Here is an 18,417-nt window from a genome sequence, read left to right as displayed (position 1 = left end):
TCTACATATTCTGTTAATTAGAAAGTTTTATGCTGGTTCTTGTGGTGAGCTTGTTAAAGTTATGTCCATAAGGGATTGTGATGTCTAAATTAATAAGCATCATGTAACACCATGAGTGAATGCTCATTACAAAGGGTCGGGTTCAAAACTACTGTTGGACTCATCGTCACCACCTAGTGTTGCCACTTTCCATTATTCCACCGAGGAACACAAACAACACATGGTTTGTAAATGGGTGTTTTGTTACCATATATGGTTAATTGAGGGCGTTTGGGAATGCAAATGAGCATGAGCAGCCTTGAGCACAGTGGTGTACAACGTGGGATTTATCATACTTACTGATCTGCGTACAGCCAGTGTATGCCACTTTGATAACCACGGATTTTAATATACTTACCCACATACTAAATGTTGTTCGTGCAACAGAATTTAGATCCTTTTCTACACAGAATTTGATCTATGAAGGCAATGGACTCTGTGGTCCACAGAAAAGCATTTTGCTCTTTATTTTCCAAACCAGATTGTGAATATTTGAGAACAGACACGTCTGTGCAGCCACCTTTGCTGTCTGGAACTCTTGTCCATCACTGATCTACAGTGCTTCTTCTCTGGACCGAATCATGGGAATTGTTACCTGTTCACCAAGTCCTGTGGTCTGTAACACCCCCCCCCCCCCCCCCCCCCCATGATAACTGTCCCTGAGTATCTTGAAAGGTACTATACAAATTTAAGTTAAGTCTTTTAAATAATGTTGGTGACAGTTAAACAAACCATTACTACAACTTACAAGCACAGATGACAGCACTTACCAAGATGATGAAATTCTATAATCTGGGTCTGGATCAAGCTGGTTTATTGTGACACCCTCCTTTTAAAGTCAGCTGGAGGCATTGTTTCAGAGCTCAGGGTCAATATGTTGACGTAAAGCAAAATCGAGGTCACAACTCAAATGTGGTTGGTTTCAGAGAAGTAGCGACCTGTAGAGATGTGCTACCTTGGTGACGTTTATTTAGTTCAGTTTGACAAATATCACCAGAAATGGCAGATAGCTGTGGAGTCATGTGAAAGGACACACACACAAAATCTCTTCCTAATGCCGAAGTCAGGGGATGTTCAAAATAAACTTCTATTTGGTCCATTTCAGGAAGACCTGTAATATTTTTTTCTGGTGAAAAGGTTGGGTCCCAGGGTATATAGGGAGAAGGATGATGAGGATGGGGCCACCAGGCGGCAGGAGAAGAGGGAGGCCAAAGAAGAGGTCTGAGTGTGCTGAGTGAGGACATGCAGGTGGTTGGTGTGACAGAGGGAGATACAGAGGACAGGGTGAGATGGAAATGACTGATCTGCTGTGGTTGCCCCTAACAGGAGCAACCGAAAGAAGAAAGGTTAGCAGTTATTCATCAGTTCTTCTATTTTTTTCCTCCAAGTGGTTTGACGAGGCTCAAAGAGCTGCTTTAGTGCGTAGATCATTCATTCTCACAGTACTAGTTTTGCTCTGCTTTGCTCCGTGCAGCCGCTCTCCAGGCTGATCGTCTGCAGCACTTAATGGAAGAAGCTGCAAGCAGTGCAGAATCAGACACGTACAAATTGCAAGCGCTGTCACACACTGCACAAGCAGACAGTAACACATGCACGCACATGCCACTCAGGCATGCTATAAAAACAAGAAATTGTGGACAAGACTATAGTTGTGCATCAGAAATAATCATGTGTGAATCATCAGATAGAGGTGCAAGTACATGCAGCTCATATGCACTTTATTTTAACCCACAAATATAACTTTTTAAAAATTTGCACGTCTTCAGTCGAAGTATGATGAGCATTGACGAACACAGTGTGCAAAAGTCAGGATATCATTTCATAATTTTCTATAATGACGTTAATACATAATGTGTAATTATGGTGCACTTTCCCCGGCGATGTTGTGGCTGCATGGTGATGGTGGTGGTGATGTCTGTAGACACTGTTACACATCATAGCATGTTGCGCTGGCATTGCAACATACTGGTGTCGTGACAGTTCATGGTAACATTTTGTCAAGTATACTTGGGGTTGCTGTTGATTTTTTTTTATTTATTTTTTTTAGTCCTTTGGACCAATGCCATCAAAACACACAGTGTAACTCCTTCTGGCCGTCTGTGATGGAGACATATAGAGAAGACCAGAAGGAGTTACATTGTGTGTTTGTGGATTTAGAGAAAACTTATGACAGCACCAAGAGAAGAGCTGTGGTAAGTCTGGAGTGGCACAGAAGTATGTGAGGGTAGTGCAGCACATGTACAAGGACAGTGTGAAAGCAGTGAGATGCGCAGTAGGAATGATAGACTCATTCAAGGTGGAGGTGGGATTATACCAAGGATCAGCTCTGAGTCTGTCTTTCCAATGGTGACGGACAGGTTGACAGATGAGAACAGACAGGAGTTTCCATGGACTATGATGTTTGCAGATGACATTGTGATCTGCAGTGAGAGTAGAGAGCAAGTTGAGTCTAGCTTGGAGAGGTGGAGATATGAAGAATGGTGCTTGGTACTTGATGTCTGATGGCTTTTTCTCAAAAACTAGATTTATTTATTTCTGAACTTTGGTGCCAACAATCCTTGGGTGACTGTATAGACAGGGTAAGTTGGACTTTCCAATTGAATCCCCGTGGATTCCCACCAGGGTTCCCTCAGAAAGTTACATAATTTCAGGCAAATACATGACTTATTTCATGCTTACTTGCCCCATATTTGGCAAAAATTCTTTCTTTGTCTCGTCACCCCCTTTTTTTTTTCTTTTTTTTTTTTACTGGTGCTATCGTGTCATATAGCAAAATAGCCAAGAAGAAGAGTTTGACTTGTAGCTCCCAACAACTTGGAAAGGTGAAATCCTCACCTTATGCTCATACATGCATCTTTGATAGCAATTTGAGTTCTCTGGTTGAAGCAGTGGGTAAAAATGCTGATATAAAGGCCAAATAATTCAAGTAACTATTTTTAAGTTTGAGCCATTTTGCAGAAAGGTTCATGCTGTGGTCAGTCAACATGACACTTTTCTCAACAACCTCATTAATGGAAGTTCACAATATTTTTTAAAAATATGATTCATCGAAATATCACTTGTGTGCTCAGTAACAGACATCAGTAGATTTTTGATGATTCAACACATGGCTGTTTGAACAGAATTGAAATGTATGAGTTTCAGCTCTGACCGTTGGTTGAGTGGACTCTAATGGAGCGGTGTCTTATTTTGGTGCATTTGTGGTTTATGTAATCGGGCCGTGTGCTGCTTCTTCGAGAGAAGTGCTTCTGTCAGACCTGACAGGCTGCAGTGACGAGAAACAGCTTTAAAGAAACAACTGATCACAAAGCTGCAAACTGACACAACATGCCAGCAAAGTACAAAGAACTTTACTACACTTTGTGCAACCACAACAATATTGCTACAGTACACATTATGGTGGAAAATTCTGTGAACTTTAACGTGTCGATGGAGCAAAAATAGATTGTTTGCAGTCTCAAAGTTGGATTTGACATTGTTAAAAGTTGTGGTATAGACAAGTATTTTCTTTGTAAATCCTCAATTTGGAGTATCAGAGCGTCCATTCTAGGGGTAGAGCATTACATCTCTGTTTTAATAATTACGAAAAAAAAAAGTCCGAACATGGCAATATAATTCACAGTCAATCAGATTTTTTTACAGTACACTCCTACGGTTTGGTACATGTAATTTTTTTGTTGCAACCATAGACTGTATACATACAGGACCCACCCTCCGTGATGTCACCCATAGGTTTTTTTGAACAGCAGGTTTGAATTCCAAATGGGATAGCTCTAGATCCCGCCATCCTGGCAGTTCCTGATTCTGCCTAACTTCCACCCAACCTTGTGCTGGATGAATGAGGTCCAAACACAGCCCCATATTGTTGTTACTAAGCTAGTTCAGGCTAACAAGCTAACTGATTTGGGTATTGACCAGACAGTGTTTTTCATAACGGGTGGCTATTAAAAACTGTAACCAGCATATTGCCCGAGTAACCATGGTGCAATCAGTGTAGTTCTTGTCACAGAGCTATCAAGCTATCAGCTAGCAAGAGCTAACGGGTGGCTCCCTTGACCAGCACATTAGTTGTAGCTCAAAATAACTATGTCTCTAATTATTCATAAGTCTCTGGCTTAAAATAGTTTAAACAGATGAATCACATGAAAATTCACCCCCCTTCTCCCACTCCAATAAAGTTACTATGCATAGGGAAGCTAGCAATTATTTATTTATGTGGGTTTTTGTACCAGGCTGCAGAACATGTTTATTTCTGCTGTAAAGTTGGACATTTTAACGCGGGGTTTCTAAAAGGATTGGCTCTCTTTTGGAGCTAAGTGGCCACTCAAGAAACTGCAGGTTTTTCCACTTCCGTGTTGTCGCCATTTTTCAGCACCGCTGAGCTGCAGTCCTTCTCCACATAACAAATTGTGTGCACAATAAATGAAAATGCTGACTTTATTTATGATGTCATATTGTCATGAGCTAATCTATATTCAAAACTTTTGTCTTTCCACACTCCCCCCCGACACCCACCCCAGGGAACCAACCTGACAGATATCTGCACGGAGTTGCTTCTTCATGGCAACCTGCTTAAAATCTCAGCTGGCAACATCCAGGAGCGAGTCTTCTTTCTCTTTGACAACCTTTTGGTTTACTGTAAGAGGAAATCTAGGTGAGAAATGCAAAATGTTACTATTAGCCAGCACACCACCAACAAGAAGGGAGAAGCGACTATAAAATGCACCAAAATATTTGTACTGGCTGACTCGTAAAAGGAAGCCAGACGTGGAACACTGAAGCAAATGTCTAAAATCCTGTTTGCGTGGACAGGTTGTTAGTATGCAAGCAAAAACAACAACACCCACGTGTCTGCTGCTGCCGTGGCCCTGTCTGTATGAATGTGCGTGTGTTACTGACACAAGATGGTTTCTTACTGTAGCACTGGCATCAACAGATGTTTTTCCTGCCGAGTGAAACCACAATGTGTCTCATTTCCCAGGGTTTCTGGAAAGAAGTCCACCAAGAGGACCAAGTCCATTAACGGGCCCCTCTATGTGTTCAGAGGTCGAATCAACACTGAGGTGATGGAGGTGGAAAATGTAGAAGATGGAACAGGTTTGTATTTATTGTGCTCAGAACCGTTACCTTTGGAGACCATCTATATGCCCATTCATGCAACTCTCTTGAGGCATTCGTTCTGTAATAAATCTGCATAACTCAAACTCTCAATTTTATTTATTTACAACCTGTACAGACAGTTGTCCAGTTCCGGATCACCCGCTATATACGGAGCCATAATGCAACTAAATGTCCTTTAATTGTGTATTTTTGTATTGTTGTATTGGGTATTTGGATGTTATTTAGCTGAAGAAGTCTGGATGGAGTAGCGCTTCTACTTAAAGTGTGAAGCCACATTATGTGTGGCGCAAACATTTGCCAGAAATGGATCACTTTTGCCGGTTCCGGATCACGACACTCTGCGTCACTTTTGGTTCATTCCTGGCATCTGGCTGGAGCCCTTCTAATGCAGAATGATACACACTGTGCCCGAGAATGTGTTTTGAACACAAAATGATAGAAATTATACTTATTAAATGAGAATTTACTTAGTTTCGAAAAGCGCCATTATACGTTTTTACGAGCGAAAAATGAAGTGTGGAGGTGAGATTTCTCCCGAATGAAAAAGTAAATGCCCCCACATTCATGCCCATTCGTGATGTTGAGATGACCCCCAAAGTACACATGACTCACATCTACTGACACAAGGTTGCTGCTTTAGTGATCCACAACTGGCAAATTTTCACGTCGGAGATAAATGCGTGCGGCAATTAAACAGCAAGACATAAGACACTGACATTTTCTACCCAAGTAAGTAAGTATTTTCCCACTCTAGAACCAAAAACACCGAATGGCTAACTCACCTTTGCTACGTTTTAGAGATCGTTACTTTAAAACTTGCAGGAATGAGTGAGTGAGGAAAAAGTGCGCACACCGCAGACACCGGGATGTTTTGATTCCTCTGCTGATCACAAGCATGGCTGGATTCGGTCGAGGTTGTCGTCGTTTGTAGACAAAACATCAATCTTTCCATTGGTACCAAGTATTAACTAATTTGTGCTGATTACGAGAAACGGCGGCGCAAAAACTACAGCAGTGATCCGGAACTGGCAATGATCCGGAACTGGGCAAGTGACTGTACTATGCATGAGCTCCATAGGTGACAATATTGCTCAAGAAATTTCATCCCAGCAAAACTTTTTTTTATGTTTGTAAACACATGAATGTGTGATGGTAACAAATCACAAGAGTATGGTGATTGGTCAACTACTTGAATGTCAGCGACTGACTTGTGGGATTGGCTATTGTCCTGATAAAACAAGACTGTCTTCATTAGGTCCTGATATCCTCACACAGCTACGGTACTCTCCATTTTATGGTGTGGCCCTTTGGAAGGTAGTCTTCTGACACAATGTGGTTTGCATCTCAGAAAACCTAAGTTATTGCTAGATGACTTGACCTTAACCTTCTTTGGAGGCCATGGACATGGTATTCCTATGCCTGGATGGCCTCTTTCTCACTTTCTTAAGATGATGGGCTCAGTGCTCATCCTGGGTTAAGAAATACTGAGGTTAATCTGTTTCAAAATATTCCATGTTTACTTCTGACTAAACAGACCTGGTGCGTTATTTGATCAGTGGTCAAAACCAGGGACCTTCTTCAGATTTTTACTAGTGTACAGCAGCACATTTGCAGTGTCTCTGCATGCCTTTGTTCACCACTGGGAACAACACTACATAAAGTTACAGAAAGTGCAGCAAAGAGGAGGCCCAGAAGAAGAAGTCGGCTGTTGTTAGCATAGCATAAATAGCCTAGCATAGTTTTCCTGTTCTGAACCAGCAGGACAGTATTAATAAGTTGTGCGCCAAATGTGAAGGTTAAACAGGTATATTTATCCATTATTCCATGTACCACTATCAGACGTGTTGAATTGTTTTTACCTCACAAAGTTAGCATTGCTGTGACCAGTCTTGCAAGAGCTTGGTGCTGACCTTTGAACATTTAAAAGTGTTTGAAGACACAGAAATAGGTGTGAAACAAGCTCCTACTCAACCAATTTCTAACATTGAAATTGAGTCATCGACTGGTTTATAGCACATTTAGACCAATTCAGGGGTTAATGTATTGATGTAGTCATATATTTTACTTAAAAATTGATTTTTGATTCTTATTAGTTAATTGTTACACACAAAGTCAGCCTAATCAGCCTACAAACCTTTCAGCTCACTGTCAGATATCTGATACCTTGTTCAGAGAAAGGCTGTGAGGTTTCCTTAACTTTCACAGTTAACAACAAATATATTCCTGGATTGCAACAATCATCACATAGCAACGACTATGTTAGATGACCAAACTTGAAAGTAGGGCTAATAAACAACACAAAACTGGGTCGGTAATTCAGAAGTCTTGCTCTGGAGTGAGCCATGCTGGGAAGGTCTGTGCATATGCAGATGATGTTATGTTGTAAATGGAAGCTGTGCCAGTTGGTGCATCACACAGAATGTATTCAAAACTTGTATTCCTTAAGGACATTCCTAATGTAAAAATGTGTGCTGGCTGAGTTTGAAATTGATAGGACCCATATTGGCGGAAGCTATGGTGCACAAACATAATAACTGAACTTTTAGTAGGATTAAGGCCCCAGATAATAGATATATTTACAGTAAAAAGTAAGCCCCTTCGGCTTCTCCCTTGTTTTCACTCGGGGTCTCCACAGTGGATCCTTAATGGAAGTGCATGTTTAATTGGCACAAGTTTTACACCGGATGCCCTTCCTGACACAACTCCACATTACATAGAGAAATGTGGCAGGGGTGAGGTTTGAACTGGGAACCTTGCCCACTGAAACCAAGCACACTAATTACTTGGCCACCACCCCTGCCAATAGAGATATTTTCAGTAATAATAATAATAATAATAATACTGCAGTGGTGACTTTCTCTTTTTTTAAATTGCTGCACCTTTTGCTATGAGTCTGTGGTATTTAAAAAAAAAACCTTGTGGAGGGTATAAATAAGGTAGTTGTTGACAGTTTGGGTGGAGTATCACTTTTGTACCATCTTTCAAACAGGATGTCGCTTGCAGCGTGCTGTAGCATTTCTCGATGTCAGCTCCTCGCTAATGGTTAAGGTGTTGCTGCAAATGCGATGTGCAGAACAGTCCAAGCTACACCATGAACCTGATGCACATTTGTGTTTTCCGCAAAATCCTGCCCAGCTTGAAGGTTTAATCTTTGACGTAGTTGTGGGGTGACCGCCACACAGCTGATTTTTGCTCTTGCGGTGTGATGCCAGGCACCATGCTGAGTGTGACACGTTTTGTCCAACCATAGAAACATACACTTCATCTTCCTCTCTTTTGCATTTCCTCTTTTTTTTTTTTTTTGTTCTTTTTCAATGCTGACAAAATATTGTGCAAGATCACATGTTTTTTTTTTTTTTTTTTTCAGAATCTTGGTTGTTAGGTGTGTCACATTCAGGCTGCTGAAGGAAACCACAAAGAAAAACATGCCTACTTCTCAGAACTCAGGGGTCTGTCTTAAAAAAAACAGTTGTGAGCTGCAGGATGACATACTATCATTTGATTACTTCAGTGTGAATGCCAGTTAATAAAAGTGAATATGTACATTATGTGTATTGAGTAGACGTTTCTGTGAAGGCTCTCAGTTGTCCAGGTGGTTTCCATAGTAGAGAAGCTTGAACGTTTGACTGGACTGGGTTGCTTGATGCGAGGACGTTTCGCTTCTAATCGCAGAAGCTTCCTCAGCTAAAATTCTTGCTCTGGTAGTCTGACTTCTGTCTCGACTCTTCCAGAGAAGAACGTTTGTTCATGTGTCTTGACTCTCTTCTCTACAAGAGTCAAGCCAGATGTCAGACTACCAGACCAGATGTCAGCATCCAAAGTATATGTGGAAACTACACCTGCTTCTAATCTGTTATCAATCCAGCATTCCATAACTGTCCAGTAGGTGGCAGACCCATCTATTGGATCTTACATAGGCAACATAATGTTGCTTTTTCAATTGACTTGATGCATCAAAGTTCACCCAATGCAAAAGAGTTTGTCCTGATTATACGTTTCTTTAACTTGGTGAGTTACAAGATGTTAGCATTTATTACTTCTGAGTTATTCTGTTTTAAACCTGAGGGTGGTGGGGGACTCATTTATCTCAGCATGTTGCTGTACAAAATTTCACTCCAGCTCATGTTGCTTAAGGAGAAGTCAAACACCGTCTGTCCAGTTCCCGGCTTTAACGGCACAGCGGGAGCTGCTCCCTGTCAGGCCCGAAGTATCAGATCTATTTATATGACCTTTGAGTGTAAGACTAATGCACCACATTACTAAAGGCCATTCATTATTCAGGAGCTGTTCACCTGCAGCTAAATGGATGGTAAAATTAGAATGGATGTGAGGTGTATGAGAACAATTTTAGTTGAGTCAGTGGAAAAATGTTCTTTTATTGCTCTCACGCTGCATCGTGAAGAGGCTTGTAAATCTTTTATTGATTGGTAAAGCCTTTGTGAGGATAATGCTAATGCCAATATATATATGATCATTATAAGAGTGAAGTTGTTAATGTTGTTTGACTTTGTTTAATCGCCAACAAGGTTTGCATATGGTTTTGATATCTGATTTCTGTATCAGTTTTAAAAACAATATTCCTAACAAGACAAAACTTTAGGAAAATAAGAGACCATCCAGAAATAGATGTTTTAATGAGAATTTAATACAAATTGGTTAATTGAAAACTAACCCCAGTATCTGAAGTGTGAATAAATGTTGTTTTATAGTGATGAAATGGAATTTTCCTCTGATGTTAAAGCAGAATACAGTTGTTGTTTGTTTTCAGTCTGTCCTTTCAGAGAAGACAAACCATCTCGTTTTTTTTTTTTTTTTAAATTAGCTGATTAACAAGCAGAGCAGGTCCCTCAGTAGGATCACTAGTACAGCGACCAATATGTAGATCTGGTATCGACATCTGGTCACGCTACCTGTCTGTGTCCTTCTACAAAACTCTTCATCTGCATCATCAAACACCCAGCTGTAAAATGGGAATCAGCCTTGTGTGGGGACGTAACCTGTGATGGACTGGTGTCCCATCTCAGGGGAGTCGTAGACGCCCTTCGGCTTCATGCTACAGAAGGGAAAGGGTTCAAAAAGGCGATTACATTTCTACAAAATATAATCGCCTATTTTTGTAACTAATTATTAGTTTTAATCTTTTGTCAGGAAAACAAAGGTTTATCAGATCTTTAATTTCTGATTTCTGTGCATAGTTGTAGTGTATGTTTTATTATTATTTATATGGCATCAAATCACAAAAAAAGCTGCCTCAAGGCGCTTCACTTGTAAGGTCGAACCTTATTAACATGTATTCTTCTCTTATTAGTTTGTTTTGATTCCTGGAAAAGTCTGATATAAATGCTCATTATAATAATTAATAATAATAACAAATATTCCAAATATTTCCAGTATATAAGTCACACTAGAGTGTAAGCTGCAGGATCTCCTAAACTAGTAAAAAAAAAAAAAAAAAAAAAAAAATCCATCTCAGCTCAACAGTTTTTCTAACATTTGCAGTCAGAGGGCACATTTATTTATTTACTTATTTAATTACTTTATTTTTTGCATTTTTCATATTCCAGAACATGTTTTGATTTGAAGTAACAGAAGGCTTCGCGGCCACTGTCACCCAACAGTTTGCAAATGATCGCTTTCTGCTCACTCTTTGACTTATTAAATCTAAACCATGTTCAAACAACAGCCGTTCCACCTATATGTTCTCCTGTCATGTTCCCCGTTTTCTGACACACACACCCCCCACCCCGCCTCATTGCAAAACAAAGCCTCTCACGTTTTCGAGATGATTCGCTGATGCAGGTCAATGGCGTGTTGAAGTCTGTGGGTGAAGCCTCTTCTTACCAGTTAGCTAGTATAAACATAATCTATACTGTAGAGCAAATTTATACCATTTATACTGACTAGCCCAAAATTATCTCTTTGCATTAATGAATTTTAGGGTTGAATTGACATATGTCAGCATCAGTCAACTTCTGTTTTCAATTTATTATGTTCAGGTCTGCAATGAAAGACAGAATTCAACTACAAATATAAATAATTTAAAGATATTTGCTTGGGTTATTTTCAAAATTGTGATTAATTTTGTGACATTGGGTAAATTAATTGATTAATCCTTTTTTGATGACTTGATAATGAAAACACCTTGACAGTTTATAACTTTATTTCTCTCTACATTTCAGCGGATTATCACAGCAACAATTACACCGTGACGAACGGCTGGAAGATCCACAACACGGCTAAAAACAAGTGGTTTGTCTGCATGGCCAAAAATGCAAAGGACAAGCAGAAGTGGCTTGATGCTATATTGAAGGAGCGGGAGCAAAGAGAGAGTAAGTAACTATTTATGTTACTTATGATATGTTCATAAAATGTTTTTTATTAGTATGTCCTAAGCAGTGGCTCACCCCTCTAAGTCTGGACTGCTTGAGGTTTCTTCCTCAATATCATCAGGGGGAGTTTTTCCTTACCACAGTCACCTGTGTGCTTGCTCTCGGGGCTGGTCTAACCTGACCAGCCCCTAGCGCATATGTGTCAAACTCAAGGCCCGCGGGCCATATCTGGCCCGGCGTGTAATTTTATCCGGCCCGCGAGATCATTTTATATATTGTTATTAATGGCCCGGCGATATGAAGCGCTCGTAACACAATAAACTACAGATCACATAATGCAGCGCTTCAGCTGCCTTGCCAAATGCTTTGCATTCATTTAGCCTAGCTTATGATGCTGCAAGTTATTGCACCCGAGTTATTGAGCCCTCACGATGCTGAAGAGAAAATTTGATTCTGAAAACAGAGCCTTTAAAAGCCACTGGGAGGCTGAGTATATGTTTACTGACATTGCCGGTAAACCCGTGTGTCTCATTTGTGGAGCTAAGGTGGCTGTAATTAAAGAATTTAATCTAAGACGGCACTATGAGACAAAACATCAGGATAACCTGAAAGACCTGAATGCAGAGTAGAAGATACAGAAAGCAGAAGAGTTAAAGAAGAATTTGACACTTCAGCAGATGTTTTTTACCCGTGCAAAATCACAAAGTGAAGTTGCTGTGAAAGCAAGTTTTATCGCGGCAGAGGAGATTGCCAAATTAGCCAGGCCATTCACAGAGGGAGAATTTCTGAAGAGCTACATGATCAAGGTGTTTGACGTCTTATGTCCAGACAAAAAGCAGATGCTGGCAAATGTAAGCCTGAGTAGAAAGATGATTGCTGTTCGAGTTTGTGAGATGGCCACTGATTTAAGAACACAGTTGAGTGAAAGAAGCAAAGACTTTATTGCGTACTCTCTTGCTGTGGATGAAAGTACTGACATGACTGATACTGCACAGCTGGCCATCTTCATCCGTGGAGTGACGTATTGCACTTACTACTGATGGAGCACCATCTATGTGTAGTGACAAAAGAGGACTAGTGGGAAGGATGCGAGTGGGAAAGATGCAGGGGGAGAACTGTACCGGTGAGTTAACTGCATATCACTGTATTATACACCAGGAAGCACTATGTGGCAAAGTCCTGAAGATGGACCATGTAATGAGCACTGTAACACAAACCGTAAACTTTATCCGAGCTAAAGGTTTAAATCACCGGCAATTTCAGTCCTTTATGTGGGAGATAGATTCAGAGTTTGCTGACATTCCTGATCATACAGAGGTGCGTTGGCTAAATCTGTCAGTTCATGGACAGTAAAGGAAAAGACTCCACCAATTTTAGGGATGAAAAGTGGAAATGCGAGTTGGCATTTCTGGCTGACATAACAGCTCATCTCAGCGTCTTAAACCTTCAGCTCCAGGGACGTGACCGCATGATCACTGACATGTATGACACAGTGAAGGCATTTCAAGTGAAGCTGCTTTTATGGGAGACACAAATGCACCAGTGCAACTTGTCCCACTTTCCCTGTTGCCAAGTAATGTTGAACCAAGTGGGCACTACGGTGTTCCCAAATACGCACTTTGCTGATAAACTGAGTGCACTGCGCACTGAGTTTGCACAGCGCTTTGGTGACTTTGAAGAACAAAAAAAGAATTTTGAGTTGCTTCGCAACCCATTTACCATCGATGTGGAAACTGCACCTGTGCAGATTCAGATGGAGCTGATTGAGCTGCAGTGTAATGGCACACTGAAGACAAAGTACAACACTGCAGGGCCCGCACAGTTTATTCACACCATTCCTGCAGAAATGTCCCAGCTCCGTCTACATGTGGCTCGAACTTTGTGCATGTTTGGTAGCACATATCTGTGTGAGAAGCTCTTCTCAGTGATGAAGTCTAACAAAACAGCACACAGGAGTCGCCTCACTGATGAGCACCTGCAGTCTATCCTGAAAATCTCCACAACACAGAAACTCACACCAAACATAAACGAACTTGTTGCCAAAAAAGATGCCAGGCGTCCAGCTCTGATAAAACGACATAAGAGCAAAGAAAACTGAATGATTTGATTTGTTATTGCTGAAATTTTATTTATATTTCCAGGTTTTGTTATGCAGCATGTTCATATTTTGAATTTGTATAATTTTGACAGGATATATTTTTATGGAGAGCAAAATCTTTTGGGATATTTTAGTAAGTTTAAATTTGAGTTTATTTTTTATATAAAATGACATAAGAGTAAAGACATTTGAATGTTTGTTCTTTTAACATTTACTTTTTTCCTAACTTGTATAATTTAGACAGGATATATTTTTATGGAGAACAAAATATAAGGTTTTTTATAATATAATAATAGTCCTGTCTGTTTTTATTCACATTCATTGTAAAAAAAAAGTTAAGTTTTAAAGTTTTAGTGTGTTCAATAAATGTTCATCCTGTTCGGCCCACGACCTAAAGTGTGTTTTGGATTTTGGCCCCCTGTGCAATTGAGTTTGACACCCCTGCCCTACAGCGAAGTGCCTAGTGTGAAGCTCCTTGAGGCAGCTTTGCTGTGTTGTGGCGCTATATAAATGAAATGAAATGAAATATTTAAAAAAAAAAAGTTTTCTTGTATTTGTTTGTTGAGACAAACTATACAAAACTACAGACTATGTCAGTTTGATTTTAATCATGGAAAACAAACCAACAGCACCACTGAACAACTTTTCTAAGAACGCTGCAGCCCTTTTTCTCAGACATTGCTTGATATATTACAATAAAACTATAGTGATGCAAATTAGAGTGAACACTATAAAAGCTTTAAAATTTGTTCTTGAGTTTTGTTCTTAAGTTTGTTCTGAAGTTTTAAAGGTGCTCTACATGTCATTTTAAACATTTATGTAGCACCCAACATCTATTTTCTATGTAACAATTTAGCAGGTTAATATGTCCTGCTTGGATCATGAAACAACACTCCCTCTGTGTGTGTGTGATTTTTACTTGAGCTTTTTGGTTCCGTGTTTACATCACCTACTCTGTGAAATCTTTGACCCTCCCATTGTTTATAAAGATACAGCAGTTCTTGCACATGGCTGTGGATATAACATGGTTTCCAGGAGGAGCTTTTTATAATCCACCCCCAATGTTCAGAGTCTGAAAATCCCTCTGACCAAGAACGTGATGAGACTAGAATCAATATACATCTGGCTTTTTCCACATGGAGATCCATTGGAGCTGTTAAATGGCTCCAACTGGTGTTCCTTCTGCACAATAGAGAGGAGAAAGGTGGGAGGAGGGGCCAGAGCTGTTTTGTTCCTGGGATACTGGTTGTTTCCAGGAGTTATACTGTTATGATCGTACACGCCAGTTCACTTTTCATCACTTTTTATTAAAAACACAAGTAGTAAAAGTTGCTTATTGTTTCCTGTCTGTACACTCAAAAAAATGAACTTATAGTAGAACTTATGTTCAATTTTGGGAAAGATTTCCAATCAATTAATATGTTCCGCAACTTAAGCAAAGTAGATTCATTCATCATAATTTAATATAATTGAATCCAAACTACAAATACACAACCAGTTACACTTTCCCCTTCAATTGATGGGTGAAAGTGTGTCCAAACCTTTGACCAGTACTCTATTTATTGTTCAGAAATTCTGCCCAAAATTGAAAAGTTGAGTTCTTCCAATGAGTTTTTATTTTTCAAGTCTAGATGTGACAAAAATTACATGAAAATTCTTCTGTACTTAGGTTTTGACTGTGTGTGCGTGCGTGTGTGTGCATGCATGCGTTTCTGTAATTCATTCATTACTACACATTCAAACTTCATTCATTAGAGGTAAAAATCTCACAAGACACAACTGATTTCAGGTTAGTGATATTCCTGTTAGTCTTGAAGCCATTCTTTACTCTGCCGTATGACTTTCCTCTTTAGACCTAAAACATGCTCACACCTGTTCAGTACCAGCCATCTGTCTTCATTATTTTGTAGGTATTAGCCTCTATGAAAGTCTTTAACCACATTGGGTCACCTGATAGTATTGATGGTTAGAAATCAAAACTGGATTTCTAAAGCCATGTGAACTCAATTTGGCTGGAAACGACCTCAGGCTGAGCGGCTCAGCTGCACACCTGCATTGTAGCTGAATAAAACTGTCACCTTTAATGTTTTCATTGTTACAAATTAGCCTTTGTAATAGGGAGCTTGTTTTTTAATAAACAGCCGCAGCAAGGTTCAACATCACCAACATCTGATCCTTTGATGAAAGGGTTTCACAATACAAATAAGTATGAAGGAGCGCACCGCAGCTTGGCGTATTGTGTTACGAGCCGGCAGAAATCGGCTCCGGGCGAACAGATGCCAGATCAGTCACAGTGCCCAGTTTCCGTACTCTCTGCTTTGGTGTCATCCGCTCTACTTTGCAGATTAGTCTCATTGTTTTAACTTTTTATTCTACATTCTCAATGGCTGCAAGCTGAATCTCCAGCATGTTCGAGGAGATTTATTGTCTTTTTCTAAAAACACTTTGCTGAATATGACTTTGTCCATAAGCGTCTGAGATCCTTCTATCTGTTGGACATGTGGCTTTCTTCAACCCTCCCTGAATGCTCTCTTTGTTGGGGGACTACCAGAAGTGTGCTGCCTACATTTTTATCTTATCAGCGTTTTTGCTTGACGTTTAGGGGGAAATGGGCGGGTTAGGTAAAGTTATTGGTATTTAGCTACTGTCAATGAATGCAGGAAGTCGAGGAACAGTTCAAGATGAACTCCAACAGCTGGTCCAGAAATCGGGGGCCTCTGGTTGGGACGGGTCCCGGCTGTTGTTCAATGACACTCATTGTTTAAGTTCACTCAGCTGCTGTCAAATGTAATATAACCCAACTCCATCAGAGGCCGCCGTCCAGAACCTAAAAGACCCTTTGGGAAACCAGGATCCAAGAGTTGACTGTGTACCTTCTGCTCTGTTCCGTCACCTATGCCACAGTCTTTGCAATGATTTTAGATGTTTTTACTATTATTAGTCCTTTGGACGGCCTAATGTCTGCTCGGTCATCAAGGTTCGTGCGTAGTGCGTTTTCTGAAAATCTTTGATGAGCTGTCTGTTCGTGGTAAGTTGGACTTTTTGCTTGAATCCCTGTGGGCCCCCCAGATTCCCCAGAAGGCCCCAAAAAAAGCTGTTAACTTTTTTTCTCATTTTGCATAAAGATTCTTTGGTAGGCAGCCTACAGAAAAAAAAAAACAATCTTGTTGTCCTTGAGTCTTTCTAAGCAGCCCCCCCCCCCACGGCCCCTCCAATGAGCCAAAAAAAAAAAACCAAGATTTTGCAGACTTCTCAATTGGTTGTTGAAAGACTGCATATAGATTCCTTGACTCAATGTCGACCTAAAGACCCAAAGATTTTCACTGCCCTTGAGTCATTAATTCCACTTTCTCCATATTTTGAAAAACATTGCTCACCTTTAGTTGAGTATTTTTCAAAGTATTCTGATAGGACTGTCACCATCAGTATGTACAGTATTAATTCTTATCTGAGATGCACTAAATATTCTTTTAAATTTGATTATGGTAGCTCAGTGTGATAATGCAACCTGGTCTCACAGCAAGTCGTGATTCAGCATGAAATATACATTAATCTGTTGGTTCGTGATAATGTGACGAAAAGCGCCTCATTTTCATCACGCAGCACAAATTCATTCTAATTCATTCCATGATGGCTGCACAAAATTAAAAGTGAAGCTGGGGGGCGGTTATGGTTAGGGTGGGGGGAAGGAGTAACATTAGGTTATGGTTAAGGTTAGGGTTGGGGGTGGGAGTAGGGTTAGTAATAGTGAGTTTAAAAAAAAGCCCCGTCACAACAATTTGACTCATTTCGTCACCTAGGCTTGATTCTCGGTCACACCTGTCTGTGTCATTGGACAAGAAACTACATCTGCACAATTTTCAATTTCAGTTTATTTTCATTTATATAGCGCCAAATCACAACAGAGTTGCCTCAAGGCGCTTCACACAAGTAAGGTCTAACCTTACTAACCCCCAGAGCAACAGTGGTAAGAAAAAAAACTCCCTCTGAGGAAGAAACCTCAAGCAGACCAGACTCAAAGGGGTGACCCTCTGCCTGGGCCATGATACAGACACTAATTACAGAACAATTCACAGAACGAATATACAGGAAAAGCTGTTGGTGCACAGGACAGGAGTGTTTTCAGCACAAATACCACAACCATCTCTGGATGGAGCTGCACCTTAAACAGAGAGAAAAACAGAATCAGGCATCATAAAGACAAGCAATACTGTATAAATGCGCCAGCATTAAACAACAAGAAAAACAGGAAATACTAAGGTGATCACCAGCCACAAGCCCTAAGCTTCACTAAAAGACCCAGAATTTAGGTAAAGTAGAGGCCGCGGCACGCTCCGTTTCCTAATAAAATGAATTAAAAGAGTGAAAAGCGTAGAACTATACTATGCCAGTATGCTAGCCATACGAAAGGGAAAATAAGTGCGTCTTAAGTCTGGACTTGAAAATCTCCACAGAATCTTACTGTTTTATTGACGCAGGGAGATCATTCCACAGAACAGGGGCACGATAAGAGAAAGCTGTGTGACCTGCAGACTTTTTATTCACCTTAGGGACAGAAAGTAGTCCTGCATCCTGAGAACGCAAAGCCTGGGCCGGTACGTAAGGTTTAATTAAGTCAGCTAGGTAAGGAGGTGCCAGTCTGTAAACAATTTTTTAGACTAGTAGCAGAACCTTAAAATCTGATCTCACTGGGACAGGAAGCCAGTGAAGAGACGCCAAAATGGGTGTAATGTGGTTGAACTTTCTGCTTCGTGTCAAAAGTCTGGCTGCAGCATTTTGAACCAGTTGGAGAGCCCTAATGCTGGACTGCGGTAAACCAGAAAATAGAAT

The 18,417-nt window shown here is 40.3% G+C and overlaps 1 protein-coding gene across 7 annotated transcripts in view; it reads left to right on the top strand.

Moving 5' to 3' along the window:
- The window catches only part of prex1 (phosphatidylinositol-3,4,5-trisphosphate-dependent Rac exchange factor 1), a 275,267-nt gene that overhangs the window by 116,619 nt on the left and 140,231 nt on the right, over positions 1-18,417 (top strand). For all 7 annotated transcript variants that reach the window (XM_034173311.1, XM_034173310.1, XM_034173315.1 and 4 more), the window contains exons 7-9: positions 4,560-4,693; positions 5,021-5,136; positions 11,340-11,489. In XM_034173311.1, coding sequence (XP_034029202.1) covers positions 4,560-4,693; positions 5,021-5,136; positions 11,340-11,489 — 400 coding nt within the window. The remainder of the gene's footprint in view (positions 1-4,559; positions 4,694-5,020; positions 5,137-11,339; positions 11,490-18,417) is intronic.

Source organism: Thalassophryne amazonica, chromosome 6 (genome assembly GCF_902500255.1).
Source record: "Thalassophryne amazonica chromosome 6, fThaAma1.1, whole genome shotgun sequence".
Taxonomy (NCBI): Eukaryota; Metazoa; Chordata; class Actinopteri; order Batrachoidiformes; family Batrachoididae; genus Thalassophryne; species Thalassophryne amazonica.
Note: the sequence above shows the minus strand (reverse complement) of the source record. Positions and strands in the feature narration are given on the sequence as shown.